At 33.3% G+C, this 22515-nt stretch overlaps 1 protein-coding gene across 2 annotated transcripts; it reads left to right on the forward strand.

Annotated features, from left to right (window-relative positions):
- Positions 1 to 2008: 2008 nt before the first annotated feature.
- On the forward strand, positions 2009 to 15295 carry CYLC2 (cylicin 2). Of its 2 annotated transcripts, XM_038552986.1 has the most exons (5): positions 2009 to 2083; positions 10863 to 10903; positions 12089 to 12210; positions 13677 to 14382; positions 14455 to 15275. In XM_038552986.1, exons 1-5 carry the CDS (start codon positions 2067 to 2069, stop codon positions 15054 to 15056), a joined length of 1488 nt encoding a protein of 495 aa, XP_038408914.1. In that variant the 5' UTR covers positions 2009 to 2066; the 3' UTR covers positions 15057 to 15275. The 2 variants fall into 2 exon arrangements, with proteins under 2 accessions (XP_038408914.1, XP_038408913.1); XM_038552985.1 differs by having other exon boundaries at positions 13677 to 15295.
- Positions 15296 to 22515: the final 7220 nt, after the last annotated feature.

Consider the following 22515-nt stretch of genomic DNA (forward strand, 5'->3'; position numbering starts at 1 on the left):
GCGGTTTGGCGCCTGCCTTTGGCCCAGGGCGCGATCCTGGAGACCCGGGATCGAATCCCACATCGGGCTCCCGGTGCATGGAGCCTGCTTCTCCCTCTGCCTGTGTCTCTGCCTCTCTCTCTCTCTCTGTGACTGTCATGAATAAATAAATAAAATCTTTAAAAAAAAAATAAAATAAAAGGAATGGTCTTTTAATAAAAACAACAAAATGCTTGTATGTATTAGTGCTGCTGAATAGACATTGTCACAATCTTAGGACATGAAAAATACATATGAAGTTGATATATTTCTCATAAGCCTCAAAGTAAGGTTTTAGTCTAATTTTGGCTTTATGGTAGGCAAGAACTGAAGAATGACCCCCAACAACCTTTCCTTTGAGAATAGATGGGTTGTGAATATGAGTATAACTATATTGTATTATGGCTACAATATATCCATATATATATAATATATATATATACATATATATATATATATATATAATCATTCCCATGGTTATGCTATTTTATGAGGTACAGGTGGCCTTAAAATGGAGAATATCTACATGGGCCTAATCTATCCAGCTGAGTTTTTTTGGAAGACAAAATTTGCTCTATCTGGTGACAGGGGAGGAAGGCAGAAAAAGAACACAGATGTGAACTATGAGAAGGACTTGAAACATTCCTGGATTGACGATGGAAGGTGTCATGTCAGAAGGAACGTCAGCAGCTTCTAGGAGCCACAAGGAACTGAGTTCTACCAACCAGAATGTCACTTGGAAATAGATTATTTCTCAGGGCCTACAGGTGAGAGAATAGTCAACAAATTGACTTCAGCCTATGAGACACTGAGCAGAGGAATCAATTGAACTTGCCTGGGATTACTGAACTGCAGAATTATGAGATTATAAATGTGTTTTGTTTTATAACTCTAAGTTTGTGGTAATTTGTTATATAGCAATAGAAAACTAACACAAGCTTATTATAAAAAGATCATTAGCTGTCTGAGATCCTAGTAGATCACACACATTTAGTTAAGAATGACAATGAGAGATTAACACAAGAAATCATGGTGTAGAAGGCAAGCATTGCTGGGTGTCTAGTCATGATTTGGATCTTACTACATACTGATAGGGGGAATGCATTGGGTACATATATTTTTATAAACAAGGTACATATAAAATCTTAAACAAAATATTGTGGATTTAGAAATCATACATTGTTTGCTAGGTCATCACTTGGCAGGAAAACATCAGCATTAATAGTGTTAAGTTAGTGGATAATGAAGCAAATCAGAGAAACCCAAATTACTAAATCGCCTTAAGGAAACCTCCTACCCAACCACTCTAGAACTTACCATGGTCTGAGACATGAGTTAGAAATTTTCACTGTTTAAATAGGAAGGAACAATAAACTTTCACTGAGTTAAAACCACTGAGATTTTAGTAGTTGATCTCCTGCAGTAGCTGAAATTTAATGAAACTATTCCTTAAGAGAAAAAAAAATCAGCTGAAATTCCCTAAAAGGAGCTAGATAATGGCAATGTGTTCAAATATTACTCGATATAGTTATTTTCATTCATCTGTTAGTGGCTTGGAGTGCTGGGTGTAGTAAAAATTATCCAACTCCGATCTATCAGTAAGTCGACAATTTTAATAAGCTCTAGCCTTCTGTAAAATTTGGTATCTTATGAGAAACACATGTGCTTAAAATGGGAAAAGGTAAAGGCACAAAATTAAGCAAAGGATTTAACAAAAGACACATGACTATCATAGGTGCTTAGATTTATCCTTTTCTTATATCAGTCAATAAATTATAAGTACATGAAAAATTCAGACAAGATTTTTATGAAGATGAAAAACCAACTGATTATTTTTAAGCCACCTGTTTTATTTTGTCAGGAATAATGAATGAAAGAAAACACAAATCTTAGACTGAATATTAGAGAATGTGACATACAAGTAAAATTGATTCCTCTTGTTTTCCCCTTTAACTGCCAGTGTGCATGACCTCTTTATGATGTCATCTCTCAACATCACTAATTTGAACTTACAGTGCCTGAGTCCTGGCAAATCAGAGGTGGGGGAAATGTCTGTACCACGATTGTAAGTCCTCTGGTCAAATTGTATGTTTTAAAATAGCTGAAATGTTACAGTTAGCTTTCTATTCAACCTCTTTAGTGTAAAGAGATGTTTGTTATTTAGTATTTGTTATAAGCAAGAGAGTTTGTGTTTAGCAGACACATACATTCTCCAACAACGTCATAGATTGTTTTGATCTAAGACTTAACTAGTTCATTCACTTCAGTAAAATAAATACTTAGCTTTGGATAAGTCTTTATCAATGTGATTCTTACTTCATTTATCTTTATCATACTGTATTTTCTAATACACAGAATCAAATAATTCATGGTTCTCATTCAGACAAATACCACCTCCTTAGAGGCCATCTGGAAATTGATGGGAATTTTTTTTTTTTTTTTTTTTTTTTTGTAAATGTCACAGTGACTGAGGAGTCTACTGACCTTGAGAGGGTGTGGGTCAGGGCACTAAACCTCTGGCAATAATTTCTTCTTAAGAAATACTGAGTATGCAAAAGTACTTTGCAATGTAAAGCAGATTATCCAGACAAAGGAAGTTGGATGATAGTGGTTTCCTTATGCTTAATTCATGTCATGTTAAAATGAGGTAGAGAAAGAAGATCTTCAATTACATAAGCCTTTTTACCATGTAGGTTTAGAATGAAGATGAAGGCACAGAACTGTGAAATAGAAAGGAAAGTGTAACTGGATTTTCTTGGCAGTACTTTTAAAGGAAAGATAAAACACAAATCTCAAAAATAAACAAAATGGGCTTTAATTGGCACCGGTGCCTACTTCATTAAAATGCAATCAGTACTTTAAGGGACAATCATCAGTAAAAGGATTCAATGTATTTGTAATGATTAAAGGCTGAGAGACTTCCTGATGATTACAAAACAATCTGTACTCTGGCACATAGCAGGACAGAATTACACTATATGCTAATTACTTAAAAATGTTTAAGCACAATAAAATATTGATGACATTACTATTATGAGCATTGCACGGCTTTCAGAGAACTTCACTAAAAACTTATTTTTGGTTTTATGACTATTACTTTACATTGTTTTCTGGTAAAATCCTAAAACTCTCATGTTATCATAGAAAGAAACTGTTTAAATTCATTATCAAATGGCCTCAAGGATACACAAAAATTTAATGACAAATTCTTATACTTATTTAGATTCAAGTGGCAACTTCCAGGTCACTTAATAGAGAAGTTGAGATGCAAAAAACAATTTCCTACTTTGTTTTCCCTCTGAATTCTATGACAGGACCTTAATTTTAGACTTAAGTTTCTGTGTCATGGCTATCAACTTCTACTTGATAAATTTTCCTCTTTGAGTTCAGTTTTCCACCTCCCCACTTACTCTTCTTTAAAACCCTTTTCACCCAAATCTCAAAAACTCCATTTAAGTGTTTCACTTTAAAAGGTGAAATACTTCTTGCCTTTTCCTCCAACACAGTTGTCAGTCAACTTAATCCTTCCATTTCTAATAGTGAATGGGTAGATCTAAGGTCTCTGAAGGAAGTGGGAGAGTTATTTACAAACATAGGGCTATCTAAAAATCTAAACTATTGAAACTTCCTGTGTTAGCCTCTGGATCTCATATCCATTGTACATTTTTATTTTTTGGGGCCCCTGAGTAGCATTAACAAGGTCCTCTCTTACTACCTTGCCTAGGAAACCTTGATATAGAATAAAGTTTCTGAACCTTAACACTATTGACCTTTTAAGGAAGAATAACTCCTTACTGGAGTTGAGGACCGGGAGGGCCTCTGCTTTGTTAGTTGTCAGCAGAATCTCTGGTCTCTACCCAAGATGCCACTGTCAGCACATGCATGTGCGTACACCTTCACCACCACCCTCAGACACAGACCCACAATTGTGATAAAAGTATCTTAGATAATGCAAATGTCTACAGGGGGAAGGGATTCTTAATAAACCCAGGTTGAGAAACACTGCTCTAGAATATGTTAGAAAAAGACAGCAAATCTCACCATTCTACACATAGAGCCATCCCTCACCAAGACAATGACCATGTGGCAGTTGACGTTTGCCTTAAAAAGAGAGACCTCTATAGCAAATACAGGAGTGGCTCAGGCCCCATTCAGCCCCTGGAAAATTTTCTGCCACGTGCTTTGTGACCTTATTGGCCATTTATCTGATGCAGAATCCAAAAAGCCAAAACCACGTGACAGGATATCGTGTGGCACTGACATATATGATTGCAGCCATTTTACCATTAAAATCAAACTTCATTGTGGAATGTTGACTATCTTTCCTCTATAAGCCAGAAACAAGGCAAAGATGTTCATTATTTCTATTCAACCTTGTAATCCAGACCCTATTTTGTTCCATAAGGCAATAAAACATTAAGATGGAACAGGAAGAAGTAAAATTATCTTTATTCACAGAGGACATGATTGAGTGGATTATCCAGTAACACCTACAAAAAGATTTTTTTAGAGCTATTAAAGGAATGTAATAAGAATATATGATACAGGTTCTAATTATATAAATTATATTTCTATAACTGGAAAAATTAGAAAATATAAATTTAAGAAAACAATACAATTTGCAATAACATAAAAAACTGTTTAGAGACAAGTTTATTGAAATATACACAGGACATATATAAGAAAACTAAACACTTTCCTCAGGGAATTTTTTAAAATTTTTTTTCCTCAGGGAATTCTTTGAGGAAGGTATAAATATATAAAATATATTATATATAAATATATTATATATAATAAATATATTGTATTATATTATAAATAAGTGACATATAAATAATATATAAGTTTATTTATATATAATATATGTTATATAATACATATATAAATATATATATAAACATACATACACATAAACTGTTATTTTTACTATATATAGTCAATATATATCCTCTGATTCAAAGATATCCTTTATACCCTTTTTACCTACTAGAACAGCTAAAATTAAAGATTAATGACACCAACAGTCAGCAACACTGTAGGGCATCTGACATGTTCAGCACTGGTAGTGGGTGTAAAATGGTACAACCACTTGGAATGCCACTTGATGTTTTAAAAATAAAGTTAAACACACCCATATTATATGTATGATTTAGTACTTCCACCATAGCTTACCCAAGTTCGCAAAAATACTTAGACAAAATGTGTATAGCAGCTTTATTCACAATAAGCCAAACTAAAATAACTCAAATGTTCATACACAGGAGGATGGAAAAACTCAGTGTATTCTATTGCTGTAATGGAATACTGCTCTGCAACCTAAAGGAATGGACTATTCATATACGCAACATGGATGAATAAAAAAATTATACTGAAAAGACCCAGAAACACAAAAGCATTTACTGTATGATGTAATTTCTATGAATCTCAAACATAGGCAAGGCTGTCCATGGTAATTTAACAGGCTTTGTGGGGGAGGGCCAGAGTGGATTGACTGGAAACTGGTACAATGTAACTTAATGGTGTGGTTGAAAATTCCTGTGTTTCTCAAGGTTGGTTAGGCCACGGTTAGTGACAAATAAATTTAGTTCTCTTTCATTTTCACTGGGAAAAGTTTATAGGACCCCAAAATAGCCATGATCTGAATACTCTAGTTCTCACTCCCTATGTAAATTTACATGTCATAAGCAATTCAATACATTTAACTTTTTGGGAATAGATGGCATTTTCCACTCTTTCACCTAAATCTGTTTCTGCTGGTGATAGCACCTCTCCCTTTACCTTTCCCAGACAGTCAAGAAATTTTCTAGACCAGGATATATTTAGATTCAATTTTCGAAGTTTCTCATTAATGACAACAGCAAACATGTCAGCATGTTTTATTATTTTCTATTTTGAAAATATTGTCTAATTTAATTATCTAAAAAGAAAAAAACTGCAACGAGTCAAAAAGGTTGTTCATTCTTAATATAACTAGTTTTTTAATTAAGGCCTCTGGATATTGATGGGTATAGATGTAGAAATATAGATATAGATAGATATAGATATAGATGATATAGATAGATAGATATAGATATAGATATAGATATAGATATAGATATAGATAGATGCAAGCATAACAACTAACCCTTCATCTCAACCAAGGTAAAATGGAAAACATGCCACAGAGTCTGCCTTCACTGCAGGTGCAGTGCCAAATATCCAATCATTTTAAAATCAATTTCAATATATCTGAGCATTTTTTTCTTTGATCTCAGGATTCCTTTTCATTCTTTAAAAATTTTTTTATTTGAGTATAGTTGACACCCAATGTTACACTAGTTCCAGGTGTACAACATAATGATTGAACAAGTTTATACATTATGCTTTGCCCCCAATAAGTGTAGCTGCCATCTGCCACAATACAATGGTATAACAGTATCACTGACTATATTTCCTATGCTGTGCCTTTTTTCTGTGATTTATTTATTCCATAACTGGAAATCTGTGTGTCCAATTTCCCTTCTCCCACTTAGTTCATCCTGGCAATCCTCCTCCACTCTGACAGCATCAGTTTGTTCTCTGTATTTATAGGTCTGATTCTGCATTTTGTTTTAGATTCCATATTGTGTGAGCTTTAAGAAGGTGCACATTGTTAGCACGTGGAATGTCATGAATTCATGACTAAGAAAGGGAGACAGGTTTACGTTTTCCTAAATAAAAAGTTGAGATCCTAATGTAGGAGGTATGGAGACTTTATTTTTTCGGACAAAAATTTATTTTTATATTACCTCTGGAAAAGGTTTTTTCTTTTAAAGGAGTAAACATTTAGCTGCATTTGTGGATTTTTTTTCCTTCTTAGTCTGAAAAATTTTAAACTTAGTACAAAATACACCTGCCCTTAACTATAACAGAATACTTAACAGAATACTCTTGCCCTTAACTATATCTCTGGTACATTTTAAAATGCATAATAAATTCAAAGGATAAGGACTCTCAGTAATGTGGTATCTCCTTCAGTTTCATTTGAAATGGAGTAAGTATTGTCTGGAGACATTTTATCCATCTGAGGAAGATGCCTTCTGTTCCTAGTTTTCTGAGAGTTTTGAATTATGAATCAATGTTAATTTTTCAAAAGTTCTTCTGCATATCTTGACATGATTAGATGAATTTTGTTATTTTAAGTGATTACATAGATTGACTGACATATGTTAAACTAATCTTACACTCTAGGAAGTAAATCTCAATGACCATGATGTCTCTGCCATTCTATATATTGTTCAGTAAGATTAGTTGGCAAGTTGTTAAGGGATTTTTGTGTCTGTGTTAATGCAAAGTATTGGTCTATAATACTCATTTCTGGTATTGTCTTTAAGAAGTTTTGGCGTCAGGGTTATTTATATTGGTCTCAAATATGAGTTGAAACATCTTTCCTCTTTCTCTTCTTTCTGAAAAATCTGTGTAGTTAGTATTTTTCCTATTTTTCAGTAAAACACTCCGAGTCTGCACTCTTCTTTATGAGAAGGTTTTTGATAATGGATTCATTTTATTTAATTACTATGAGACTAATCACATATTTATTAATCATGTGTCTGTTTTGCTAAATTAGTTTAACAAGGAGCTCACCTATTTCACTTAAGTTGCTGAATTTATTGCCATAAAAATCTTTTTTTTTTAATTTTTTTATTTATTTATGATAGTCACACACAGAGAGAGAGAGAGGCAGAGACACAGGCAGAGGGAGAAGCAGGCTCCATGCACCAGGAGCCCGACGTGGGATTCGATCCCGGGTCTCCAGGATCGCGCCCCGGTCCAAAGGCAGGCGCCAAACCGCTGCGCCACCCGGGGATCCCTTGCCATAAAATTCTTATTAATATTCCCCATTATCCTTTAACATCTATGTAATTTTAACATTTGCATCAACCCTAATATTGGTAATCTGTATTTTCTCTTATCAGTCTTTCTAGGAGTTAATCAATTTTAATAATCTTTTCAAAAAACAAAATTTTGGATTTTTTTGCCCTAATTTTGTTTTCGCTTTGATTCCTTCTTAAAGCTTTATTAATTATTCTAACTTTGAGTTTACTTTGATATTTCCCTAATTTTATAGGAGGGATTTAAAACGCTGTTTTAAACTTTTTTCTAATATAAAACATTAAAGCTTAAATTCTCCTCTATGACCTCTCCCCAGTATTCTATAATTTTTGATACTGTTATTGTTTATTTGCTTCTTTTTTATAAGTGTGAATTGTGATTTCTGTTTGACCATTGGTTATTTAGTAAGAACTACTAAAAAATACTTGTGTATTTTCTATATAATTTTGTTTTTGGTTTCTAATTCAGTTGCTTGGTGATTAAATAATATGCCCTAGAGATTATACCAGGAAGTAATGGATCATGTCTACGTGTAATTGTTTTAAATCTCAAATTTAATAATATTGTTTCATGAACCTGAAATAGTTCCTCTTTCAGAATATTTAAAACAGAGATGTTCATAACCAGGGTAGAACATCAAAATTTCTCCAGGGGTGTATAAATGTACATTAGCTAGATGCATACCTAGAGATTCAGATATGGTGGGGCAGGTAATTTTAATGCAAGTCCTCAGTTAAAAACAGCAACAACAATAACAATAACAATATTATGTGGATGGAGCTAGAGAGTAATATGTGAAGTGAAATGAGTCAGTCAGGAAAAGACAAATACCTCATGATTTCCCTCATATGTGGAATTTAGGAACCAAAACAAACAATTGAAGGTAAAAGAGAGAGAGTGAGAGAGAAAGAGAGGCAAACCAAGCAACAGATTCTTAACTACAGAGAACAAACTGATGGTTACCAGAAGAGAGGTGGGTGGAGGGATAGGTTAAACAGGTGATGGGGATTAAGGAGGGCACTTGTGATGATCACCACATAGGGAAGTGTGGAATCACTATATTCTACATATGAAACTAACAATATATTGTATGTTCACTAACTGGCATTTAGATAAAAAAAAAATTAAAAACCACTACCAGACACCTTTTTGATCAATATATCCTAAATTTTATTCAATTAAAATCATTTAATTTTTAAAAGAGATTTATTTATTTATTTGAGAGAAAGAGCACGCCAGCAGGGGAAGGGGCAAAGGGAGAGGGAGACAGACAGACTCCCTGGCTCAATGCCAGGACCCCAACATCATGACCCCAACTGAAATCAAAAGCCAGATGCTCAACCAATTGAGGCACCCAGGCACCCCTATTTATTTTTTTTAATTTATTTGAGGGGAGGGCAGGCCAGAGGGAGAAGAAGAGAGTCCTAAGCAGATTCTCCACGAGTGTGGAGCCTAACGTGGAACTTGATCCCATGGTGCTGAGATCATGACCTCAGCTGAAACCAAGAGTTAGAGGCCTAACCAACTGTGCCTCCCAGTCCACCAAAATCATTAAAATTTTTATAGTTACAGAAATGTGCTAAGTTTTGTGCTTGGAAATAGAACCTAAATAAAGATATCAAGATTTTTATTTTAATGTACTTTATTCCTTTTTTTTTTCATTGAGTATAGCTGACATATAATGTTACACTAATTCCAAGTGTACAACATAGGGGTTAGACTTCTCTAAATATTATGCTATGCTGATCATAAGTGTAGCTACCATTTGTCATCATACAACACTATTACAGTATACAGTATCATTGCCTATATTACCTGTGCTGTGCCTTTTATTCTCATACCTTAGTCATTCTATAAGTGGAAGCCTGTATCTTCCACTTCCTTTCACCCAATTTGCACCTCCTCCCAAGCAATCATCAGTTTTATTTATGGATCTACTTCTGCTTTTTGTTTGTTTATTCACTTGGGGTTTTTTTGTTTGTTTTAGATTCTACAATGTAATTTTTTCTTAATATTTATGTAATGACAAAATAAGTAAAATACTATATGAGCACGTGTGTGTAAGCCCAAACTCATACGTGACAATGGCTATATTTCTGTAATGTAATAGGATGTTGTAAAATAAGATTTCTCTATCAGACCTTAATATATGCCTCCATTAAAAATAAATAAAACGGTATTATAAAATTCCTCTTTGTGGGAATAAACATGTTCACATCGCACTAAAGCAAATGGAAACTTTCAAATGAAAAATATCTGGGGCACCTGGCTGACTCAGTTAAGCAATTGCCTTTGGCTCAGGTCATGATCCCAGAGTCCTAGGATCCAGCCCCACATCAGGATCTCTGCTCAGTGGGGAGCTTACTTCTCCTTTTCCCTCTGCCTGCCACTCTGCCTACTTGTGCTCTCTCTCTCTCTGTCAAATAAATATAATCTTTAAAAAAAATGAAAAATGCTTTACAACTACGTAGTTTTATTTCTCAGGTGTTCCTGAAGAACATATATTTTTTAAAAATTAAAATCCATATCAATGCTTATGGTACACACTGACACATTCACAGACATACAAGTATGCCACTAAATGATTTGGATTTGCTTAAGTTTAAGAATATTTTGTGGATTAAGCAGTGTTTTTAAAGTGATGTCTTTGCTGAAATTCAATTGCAAGAGAATTTGGAATATGAGATAGAGAAAAATAATTCACCCATGAATTCACAATTTTTTTAAAAGGTCTACACTTCAGAAATGGCAATTTGGTAATTTTTAAAATGTTTTTATCTACTTTGTCTTAGTTATATTGAAGTTTGTGCTAAAAACACACATTTACTCATCTATTATTTTTTTAGGATGATGTAATCTTACATAATAGTAGAGATCTGAGAATACAAAATATTTCTGTAGTTGGTAATGGCAAATGCTTACACATAACAATAATCATTAAATACAGTGAATTTATGTAAATTAATTAAAACTTTTCCCTCTTATTTTAATAGCCAAAAAATAAACTTCGGAACATATGATAATTACATTCCAGGTAAGAAAGTATTAATATTTATTTCTCAAACATGATTGATTTTAGGATTATAATTACTTTTAAGGATAACTGATTATTATCCTCTATTCAAAGTGATAAAGCAGTAGATCTTATGGAATATTATTAAAAATCAGCTTTCTCATGGACCCTTAGGAAACACTTTCTAAATATATTTTGTTCTTGAATCCAACAAAGTTTAAGCAAATATGTTCAGCAACATAAAGGTGTTGTCATGTTAGAAATCAAACAATCAGATAATCTTACACTTGAAAAGTAGTGTAGAAACTGGATGAACAATTCATTCATGTCTGCAATGACTTCAAGTACATTCATGATAAACTATAGTCCTCTTATAGTTGGCCAAAAATTCACCAATCTGATGTTGAAGGAACTCACGTATTGGACAATTTACTTCATATATTGAGTTTAAATATGCCTTTAATTCTGTATATTTTCTCATTGTTCCTGTTTTCAGGAGACTCACAGGAAAGTATATTTTCTCTTACAAGAAGTAGTACTTCAATACTGCACATATTTAAAGGAAGTGAAAATCTCTCTCTCATTGGTCTATGCTAATTATCTTTAAACATTTCTCTTATAGTTTCCAGGTAACTTGTTCCTCACAGTTACAATTCTTATTTGCAGTTTTCTATATTAATATGTCACTTACTACAACAATGCAATTCTTATGTGTATAACATTGACTCTTATAGCTTGGAAAATGATTACTAACCAAAGGAATCTTATTCATTAGCATTCAGATACAATCATATATTTACTGACTATTTTATAACAGGTACTGTCTATACTAATACTAAGTACTTTAGAGGCTACAAAATTAGCTATCATATTTTTTCATCTCAAAAGAATTGTATTCTAACCAAAGGAATCTAAAGCAAAAATATAGACTAGAAGAGAAAGATTAAAAGAAAGCAGTAAAGATATTTCTTTGCATTTATATTACAGACTATATTAGTTTCACAATGACTATGTAGTTTTCTATAAAACTGATCAAATAGAAAAAATTATTTTCATATGTTGATAGCAGAGAATTTAAAACCTAACTAAATAAATAAAGCCATAATTTGTATCATTTGTTCAGTCATGAAATCTATTATCATACTGCCATTTTAGAGCTGACGAAATACTATTTACTCTAAAACAGTTAATGTTTTCTGATTTTAGTCAGTGAATTAAGCAAAAAATCATGGAATCAGCAACACTTTGCCCTGAGATTTCCCAAACCACCACGGCCAGGAAAAAAAAGGAGATCAAAACCATCCCAACTACAAGACAATACAGTTTTCGTGAGTATTGAAAAGATCATATCATTTTACTAGTGCTAAGCTTGTGAAATCATGTATAGTTATATGTGTTACAGATCAGCGCTGACCAATGGGATTTCTGTGATGATGGAAATATTTTATGTCTTTGCATTCCAATGTGGCTATTGAACACTTAATATGAGGCTAGTGCAACTGAGGAATTGAATTTTACATCTCAATTCAATTTAATTCAGTTCGCTTGTGGCTTTTAAATACCATATTGGACAGCACAGTTAAAGGTAATTCAAATTCTACACTTGAAGAAAGTAGATACATTTTATTTGCATTTCACTGTATAAACACTGCCCCTTATTTCATATTAATTATTTATTTAGTAGCCCCACGTTATAGAAAATATGTGTTCAAGAAGCACAAAAATCTGGAGATCCTAATACTACAATTAGTATTAACATTCAGAAAATGTTCCCCAGCTGGAAAAAAAAAATCACTCATTATAATCATGTGGTTATATTATACTTTGATGAAGTTTTAATTCTTTCTCATTTTCTGTAGTATAGCATTCAGGATTCTGAATATTAGAAGATAAGTATTTCTCAATGTTTCCTAGAGTCATCAAGGGATATGAAATGTTTAAAAAAAGTTTCACAAGATAAATTTATCATCAACTCTTATTTATTTTAGGGAGCGTTTCCATTCAGTAGCGGTCCTAGCTTATTCTGTTATCTCACACTCTTTGCTTTTCCCTTCTTTATTCAATTTATTTTCTCCATTGTTTGTTAACATTACTTCCTAAGTTTGCTGCTTCTGCAATTAAGATTTTTGTAAATACTTGGTTAGGAGTTGAAAACAAAATGTACCATTCTGCACAATTTTATGTGCATTGAATGTTACAGCTTTATTATCGTAGTTTTCTATCTGATGATACTCAATTTATATCTTGCTAAGCAGGAGTTTCATGTTTTTACTTTTTACTACACATAGTATTCCAAATTCCAGAGACCCTGAATCTGATAACAGAGACCAGGATATGCCTAAACATAAAACTATTACATATTAGAAAATGATTATTTTCTGATTTAGCGTAGGAATAAAAAGTGGGCAAGATATTCTAATACTACTTGAGAACACTGAGCAGGGGGTGGGGTGGGGAGGCCTCTCTTGATTGTGAAGAGAGATTCTGATGTCATTAGTCAGTGGAGGTCTCTACCCATTTTTTTTCTCTACCCATTTTAACATAATATATTGAGGGAATTTTGAAAATCCTCTAAATTGAAATAAGGCCCACAATAAGACATGACTACCCATTAGTCCAAAAAAGAATGAAATTGGAAAAGCAGAATACACTATGACATCTTACTTTATCCACTATTTATCAAAATCTAAAATCCTTTAATGGTCGAAGTTAAAATGTATTTGGTATGTGGTAATAAAAGCTGTGTAATTCACATACAGGTTGTTAATGATTATTATTCTAACCAATATTCTAGGTATATGATGCAGATAAATTAAAAGAAGCTTCTAAACGACCATTATGGATGCATAGTTCTTTAATGAGAATTTCTGAGAGGCCATCTGATTATTTAGCTGCCAGGAGTCAGCCTCCATATAAATCATATAAATGGAAGAAAGATGCTAAAGTAGCAGAAGTAGAAAAACCTACATCTCCAATAGCAGGTAAGAAAGATAAAGAAGACAAGCAAGCACACAAGGACAAATTAGAATCAGAAACAGAATCCACAGTTTTAAAGGAGCCAAAAATTACTAAGACAAAGCCAATGAAAGATAGGGATATAGAAAGAGGAACTAAAGGTGAAAAGGATGTTGCAAAAACAGATGCCAAAAAAGAAAAAAAAGATTTAAAAAAGGGCAAGGAGTCAGCTACAGAATCTGAAGATGAAAAGAAAGGTCCCAAGAAAGAGAGGAAAGCTTCAAAGAAGGGCAAAGAGTCTGCTACAGAATCTGAAGATGAAAATAAAGGTCCCAAGAAAGAGAAGAAAGCTCCAAAGAAGGGCAAGGAGTCTGCTACAGAATCTGAAGATGAAAAGAAAGGTCCCAAGAAAGAGAGGAAAGCTTCAAAGAAGGGCAAGGAGTCTGCTACAGAATCTGAAGATGAAAAGAAAGGTCCCAAGAAAGAGAAGAAAGCTTCAAAGAAGGGCAAGGAGTCTGCTACAGAATCTGAAGATGAAAAGAAAGGTCCCAAGAAAGAGAAGAAAGCTTCAAAGAAGGGCAAGGAGTCTGCTACAGAATCTGAAGATGAAAAGAAAGGTACGAAGAAAGATGCCAAGAAAGAGAAGAAAGGTTCAAAGAAGAGCAAGGAGTCCGCTACAGAATCTGAGGATGAAAAGAAAGATGCCAAGAAAGAGAAGAAAGGTTCAAAGAAGAGCAAAGGGTCAACTATAGAATCTGAAGATGAAAAGAAAGATGCAAAGATGGATAAGGATGGGAAAAAAGATTCAAAGAAACTAGGAGAGAAAGATGATCAGTCAAAAGACAAGAAGGGTCCCAAGAAAGATACAAAGAAAAAGGGGAGTAAAAAAGATAAGAAAGATGAAAAGAAGGCCAGTGGGACAGATATTGAAACAAAGGATGATGCCAAGAAGGGGGCCAAGAAGGGCTCTAAGAAGGATGGCAAGAAGGATGGCAAGAAAGATACTGACACAGAATCTGCTGATGCAAAGAAAGATGCAAAGAAGAAGATGCAAAGAAGAAGTAAGCCCTGGATAATAATTCGAAAGCATTTGATAAACAATTTTAGTAGTCTGAAACTGAATATGAGTGACAGGGGGATTCAAAGAATTAATCAAATAATTTTTAAAACGAAGCAAAGAAGAATACAAAGAAAGACTCAGACAAGTATAAAAATGTAAGAAATACGAAAAATTAAGCAATGGTTCATTTAAGGACTTGGAGGATACTTATGCTAAGTTTGGAGATATGAAAGATTCGATGAAAGGTCCCTAGAAAGGTTCAAAGAATAATATTTAATCAGGATGCAGGAGTTAATGACACAATCTGTGGATACCAAAAAAAAAAAAAAATCAATCAAGACTTCAAAAAAATTCAAGGAGGCAGATATTCAATCTATGGACTCAAACAGTCTCAAGCTGCATCAACAGACTTAAATAAAGAATCACAGGAGTAACGAGAGGAAGTCAGGAAAATTTAAGGAACTCTACTTTAAAATAAATACAAATACAAACTAAATGTAACATTCTTCAAAAAAGAAAGAAAGAAAGAAAACCTATTATTTCCTTGTGAACCCATACCACCATCTCTGAAGTATAAATAACCACAACCAGGTTGATGGATGTTAAACGTTCCACTTTCAAGCCAAAATAAACATACTTGGTAAGTTAGTTTTGTTTTATTTTAAGTCAAATAGGATTAAACAATGCTTGAGTCAATTTAAAGTTTGAATTGAAGTCTACCATTCTTAGAAAAATCTGTGTAATCTGCTGACTACATTTTTACTGGGATTTGGTAGAATGAAGTAGCATTTACTTTGTGCTTTCTCATTCACAATAACTGGGAAATTTGGTGACAATACTACAATAATGAAGATGTTAAAAGTATTAATGAAAAAGTAGATTTGTCATGAGAGATGAGACTGGTTTATGATACATGATAACTTTAACACTTACCAAGAATTTTTTTTTTCTTCAGGCAGAAAATAGTAGCCAACTTCTCTCCATTTAAGACAGGTGTATATTTAAACAATACATATTAAGGAGATGCCTGATAAATTGCTAATACATATGCAAAATCAAATTAGCTAGAATTCAACAGAGCCTAACAGAGTGAAAGCATCTACATATTATTTAGATGTGAAAACAATTAACTTTGTATCTTTATAACTATATTAAACTCTCTTGTGATCCATAAGTCCTATTAATGTGAAGAAAAATAAAAAGCAACATAAAGCAAAATGCAAAACTCTTCAAATATCCAATTAGTAGCAATTAGATCTTTTAACATCTTTTTCAGATAAACGTTGTTGCAGAACTTGCTAAATGATTTTCTCTCCCTTTATCCCTCCCAATATAAATTCTGGATGCAAAATAAAGCTTTTCCTTGATACTTCTAATTCCACATGCCTTCAAGAACTAGCTTTCTATGAATAATGAGATATAATTGTGTGACCTTCTCTTTAAACATTGGCCCCTGTTTCCCTACACCAACTACTGAACGATTCATGGCCATTTGTAATTTACGTATCCTTGTGGCTCTACCTTGCAGATCTAAATCAGCTGTAATGACAGTCAAATCCTGTCTCACTGTTTTCTCCCTCTTCCAGGAAACTCATTCTTCCTCTTCCTCTGCTTATAGTAAAATTCTATATTCAGACTTTCAAAATTTTCTGGAAATTTTAGCATCTCTCTAAGGATTTAGGGAATCATTTAAAATTTTTTATTCCTCTAAAAAAAAAGCCCTTAGATTATTTTCTAACATGGTATTCAAAAGTCAAGTTTTAGATTAAAATTCAATGTATCGTGTAAGAATAATTGAGCTCCTACCTTTACCATTCTACTGAAATGCATGATGGTTCCCCCAACCCCTTGGAGTTCCAATCCTAGTCCCTCTTTTCTGTCTATATATTCCTCTAAAATTATTCCATTCCATTTCCATGGCTTTATACATCATTATTCTTCTGTTGAATCCTACATTTAAAATCTAGGACTGAATTTTCCACTTAGTTCCAAAATCATGTGTCCAAATATTAGGTTAAACATCTGCTTGACTGTCTTCTAGACATCTCAAAATCACTATGTCCCAAAAAGAACTCAATACCTCTCCACCCAAACCTGTCTTCCCTAGGTTTTCACCATATCAGTAAATGATACTAGCATCTAACTTGTGACTCAATAAAAAATCCATGGGTCATTCATAATTCTTTTTTTTTCCCACCATGTTTATCTATTATTAAGTCCTGCCTGGCTACCACTAAAATATTTGAATTGGTCTACTTCATTCCATTTCTATCTACGCTAGAAGTCCAATCAGCCATTATATTACACTTAGAAATCTCAAAGCCCCCTAAATGCAGGTAAAGCCACCTACATCATCTCTCACCACCACCCAACATCCCATTCTCAACACAGAAATCAGGTTTTTCCATTACTCTAAATCTTCTAGTGGACTGATGTCCTATGTAGCACAAGCTTTTTTTTTTTTGCACTAGCTTATAAAGCCTTTAATGATCTGGTTTCTGACTACTTACCTGCCTTCATGTGGTAGCAAAATTATCTATCATGCTCTTGTCACACTGGATTTCTTTCTAAATTTAACTATACAAATCATTACAGATACAAAGCTTTACAATTGTTTCCTCTGCTTATAACACAATCCTAGAACCTTGTATTTCTGACTCCAAATTATTTACTCTCAGCTTAAATTTTACCTTTCCTGACGTTCAAAACATACTTTATTTTAGAGCATTTTTAGGCTCACAAGAAAACTGTTGAGAAGGTGCAGAGATTTCCCACTTATCCCCTATAACCAAAAAACGCATAGCTTCCTCCCATTTATCAATATCTGTCACCATAGTAGTATATTTTGTTATAATTGATAAGCTTATGTTGACATATCATCATCACCCAAAACACTTAATTCATATTAGTGTTCACTCCTGGTGGTATTCATTCTGTGGGTTCTTTTAAATGTATCATGATGTATATTAACCATTATAGTATCATACAGAGTAATTTCATTGCCCTAAAAATCCTCTGTGCTTAACTGTTTCATCCTATCCTTCCCTTTTATGTCTGGCAACCACTCTCCAGAGTCATACAGCTGAAATAATGGAATAGATGGCTTTTTAAGGCTGGATTCTTTCATTTAGTTATATGCATTTAATCCTTACATGGCTTGATAGCTCATTTCTCTTTAGTGCTGAATGTTACATTGTCTAGATGTACCACAAATTATTTATCTATTCACCTACCAAAAGACATCTTAGTTGATTCTAAATTTTCACAACTGTGAATAAAGATGCTATAAACATTCATGTGCAGGTTTTTGCAAGGACATATGTTTTTGACTTATTTGAGAAAATACCATTGAGTGAAATTGCTGGATTGTATGATAACAATGTTTAGTTTTCTGACAATACAAGTCTTTTATGCCTAAAAATTGATAAAAGGGGATCTTATATTAAGTTTTCTTATCATACGAATGACGATAATATATAAAATGAGTGGAAGAAACTTTTGGAGGATATAGATATATTTATGGTATAGATTGTGGTAATAGTTTCATAGATGTGTATGTGTATACCTATCTCTAAACTATCAAGTCATCAAGTTGCATACATTAAATTTGCACAGCTTTTTGAGTGTCATATAGATATAGATAGAATGCACATTAAAAAGAAACCTCTAAACTGTCTTCTATAATGGCTGTACCGTTCTGTATTCCCACTAACAATGAATGAGAGTTCCTATAGCTCCATACCCTCCGAAGCATCTTGTGTTATCATTGTCTTAGATTTTGGTCATTCTAATAGGTATGTAATGGTATCTCACTGTAGTTTTGATTTGCATTTCCCTGATATCATATAATGTGGAGCATTTTTCATTTGCTTATTTGCCAGCTTGACTATCTTCTTTGGTGATGTATCTGTTAAGGTCTTTGGCTTATTTTTTAATCAGGTGGCTTGTTTACCTGATTATTGAATTTTACAAGTTCTTCATATGTTTTATATAACAATCCTTGGGGGCACCTGGGTGGCTCAGTGGTTGAGCATCTGTCTTTGGCTCATGTCATGATCCCAGGGTCCTGAGATCGAGTGCTGCATCAGGCTCCCCACAGGGAGCCTGCTTCTTCCTCTGCTTGTGTCTCTGCCTCTCTCTGAGTCTCTTACGAGTAAGTAAATACAATCCTCCCCCAAAATAATCTTTTATGAGGTATGTATTTTCTAAATATTTTCTCCCTTTTGTTCTCTAAACAGTGTCTTTCACAGAGCAGATTTTTTTTATTTTATAATGAAGTTTAGCTAATCAGTTTTTTCTTTCATGGATTGTGCCTTTGGTGTTGTATCTAAAAAAGCCATCACAAACTGACAGATTTTCTCTTCTAGGAATTTTATAGTTTAGCATTTTACATTAAGTCTGCAGTCCTTTTGATATAGACATATTTCACTGTCCACTCTCATTACTCTCTTCCCTATTACATACCTACTTCTATCCTTTAACATGCTTTATTCTTTTATGTAACACACACAACCACCTGCCTGTGTGTCTCTATCTATCTATCTATCTATCTATCTATCTATCTATCTATCTATCTAATCTATCTATCATCTATCATCTATCTATCCATCTATTACCATTTCCATCATCATCTAAATCATTTATTGCACATTGCCTATGTCTCCTACAAGAATTAAAAACTCCACTAGGAAAGGAAAATGGTGTGACTTATTTATTGCTATACCTTCAGTATATAGAACTATCTCTAGTAGGTAGGATATACTCATTAACTCTAGGTTAGGTAAATGACCACTTACAATTTGGAGTATCTAGTGAAAAGAATGATGTACTTGGGATGAGCCTTTCCAAAATCCCAAACTGAAACATACCAGTCTCAGTAAAGTCAATCTAAAGTAATCATAAGTATCCTTTCAAAAAAGGGAAAGTCCCAAAAAGGGTGATTTTGACGGTTAGTGGCAATTTGGACAGCAGACAGTGTTCTTTATTTTAATGTGATGATACATGGGAAATTTTATGAACTATGTAGTGATTTTATAAACTATGTGTGCAGGGTAGCAGAACTTTTTGGCTTTATTCATTTTAATCCTTGATCAATCACGCTTGCTTGTTTGTTTTTGCAGTGTGACAACTGAACATTGCAACATTTCTAATCATGGAATGAGGATTTATTTATGATCTTTATTAAGGTGAGAACATGGGCTTCTACATGTTACATTGTTTTATTTTCTTTAGAAAACTTATTGTGGATTTTTCTAATTTTTATAATTTATAAGGAAGCACTTTTATAATGTCCATACTTGTAATAGCATTTGAAAAATACAGAAATAAACAAAGAAGGCAATTTTCCTCTTTTTCCACTCCTACCTCCATTTGACAATGCATATATCTTTTCCAAAACTAACTTTCCCATTGTTTTCTAATTTATTTTAATTGCCTGGCAAATTATTGAGTTGTAAATTTTTTTTTTTATTGAAGAGATTAAATTTGCCATTCTGTGAGAGAAGAGGGAATAAGAGATGACAAAACTGTCCATTGATCATAAAGTATTTTTCTCTCTAAGATGAAATCTCTTCATCTCTAAAATACACTATTGAAGTAGATGATGTAAATTGAAGCTAGTGGTCCGAAAGAATAGAAAGAGTGACAAATATAAAAATGGATATTTCCTGCACTTTACTACCTTAAAATACTCTCAAGTTGTTTCGTTTTTCTGCCAAGAAACAAGAATTAATCTTTTTTCGCATTTGATGAACATACAGCTCACAGAATACTCCTCATGGATTCTAATTCTGCAATTGCTATTTGGCTCAAAGGGATATGGACATGGCTCAATATCATTTAACAAGGTTCTTCTCAATGAAACTTCACTCCACTTCAAATGATCAGCTCAACTTGGAACTTAGTTACCTAGATTCATGCCCTCCTTCATATTTATAGACTGATATAAGTAGTTTTTTTTTTTTAATTTCCTACAACATGAGAGCAATTAAGATTTTGTACCCTCTAAAATCCAATGGGAAAGTACAGGTGGAGTTTTTTGAGTCTTTATATATCTGAGTTCTTTATATATATATCTGAGTTCTGACCTAAGTTACTCAATTCTTCCATAAAGACTACTAATGACTCTCCATCAGGTTAGATCCTGACTTATGCAGAGGATAGTGACTATCTTCCAAAGCTATATTTTATGACCCAGATGGGGGTTCTGAATTCTGTTAGAAATATATGGAAGTGAGTAAAGAAAAAAAAAGTTATTTTTCAATACAACGTTTTGGTCATTAAGAAAAAATATAATAAGGCAATATGAATTATGCACATTACTAAAAAGTATCTAGTTTTCTTTTAGTTATTTGCTAATTTTTCCTCATACAAAACAATAAGCAGCAGAGATGATTGGCTCTCTAACTACAGGTCATTTCTCCAACCTTCATTTACCTGGTCTCCTTAGTACCAAAGTCAAAAGTGCAGAAGAAACAAGATAGGAGATTAGTGCAAAAGCAAAGATCCATGTATAGCACAACTTCCTACTCAATAATCTTGCCATATGTTTCAGTTCTCAATTTAGACTTTTAATCACACAGTTTGTATATAGAAGGTACTTTTTCCTCTTTTACTAATTAAATTTCCCTTGAGTAAAACTCAGAGCCATAAAAGTGGAATACAGATGTTAAAGAATTGCTAGTTTTGTTGGCTTGTTGATTAGTGAATATATGATTAAGTCTCTGCAAAGGCTTGGAGTGATGGTTAAAGACTCTCAGATGTGGCTAAAATCACAGAAGAAATATCATTAAAAAAGAAATGTCATAAAACAAAAACAAAACTTTCTTTAGAAAAGTATGTAACCTCTAATTTAAAAAAAATATCTATAAATATTCCACAATATGACTCATCAGCTGCAATAGTTTGGTAATTTGCAAGGTTCTTTTGGTTTGAATTTTTTTCTCCTCTGTATATGTGCATATATGTGTGTGTCTGTGTTTTTGTGATATTATCAACATCACAGAGCAACTAAGAAAAAATGTTGAAAGTGTCATCAAAGATGAAATGACTGACAAATTTGAATACTTTTTAAGAACTATCTTTTAGGTAGGGGGAACAAACATTACAGGACACCCAACATAAAATAGACACTAATTTTCCAAAATTGTAAGAACCTTTATTTTTTAAAGATTTTAATTATTTATTCATGACACACACACAGAAAGAGGCAGAGACATAGGCAGAGGGAGAAGCAGGCTCCCCACAGGGAGCCTGATGTGGGACTCAATCCTAGGACCCTGGGATCTTGACCTGAGCCAAAGGCAGATGCTCAACCATTAAGCCACTCAGGTGCCCCTTGTAAGAAACTTTAGATATCAGTTATATTTAATTCTAATAAGGCCACCATCAGCAATAGTTTTAACATATAAATAAATAAATACTAATGTTAGTAACAATCTGTTGTGCACCCATAACAGTATTTTGCATTGTGTTTCACAGAGCCTTGTCCTAAACTTTTAACATGCTACTCCAATTGAAAAAAATCAGCGATGGCCTAGATGGGTAACAGGTATTAAGGAGGGCACTTTTTGTGATGAGTACTGGGTGTTGTATGTAAGTGATGACTTACTGAATACTA

Source organism: Canis lupus, chromosome 11 (genome assembly GCF_011100685.1).
Source record: "Canis lupus familiaris isolate Mischka breed German Shepherd chromosome 11, alternate assembly UU_Cfam_GSD_1.0, whole genome shotgun sequence".
NCBI lineage: Eukaryota > Metazoa > Chordata > Mammalia > Carnivora > Canidae > Canis > Canis lupus.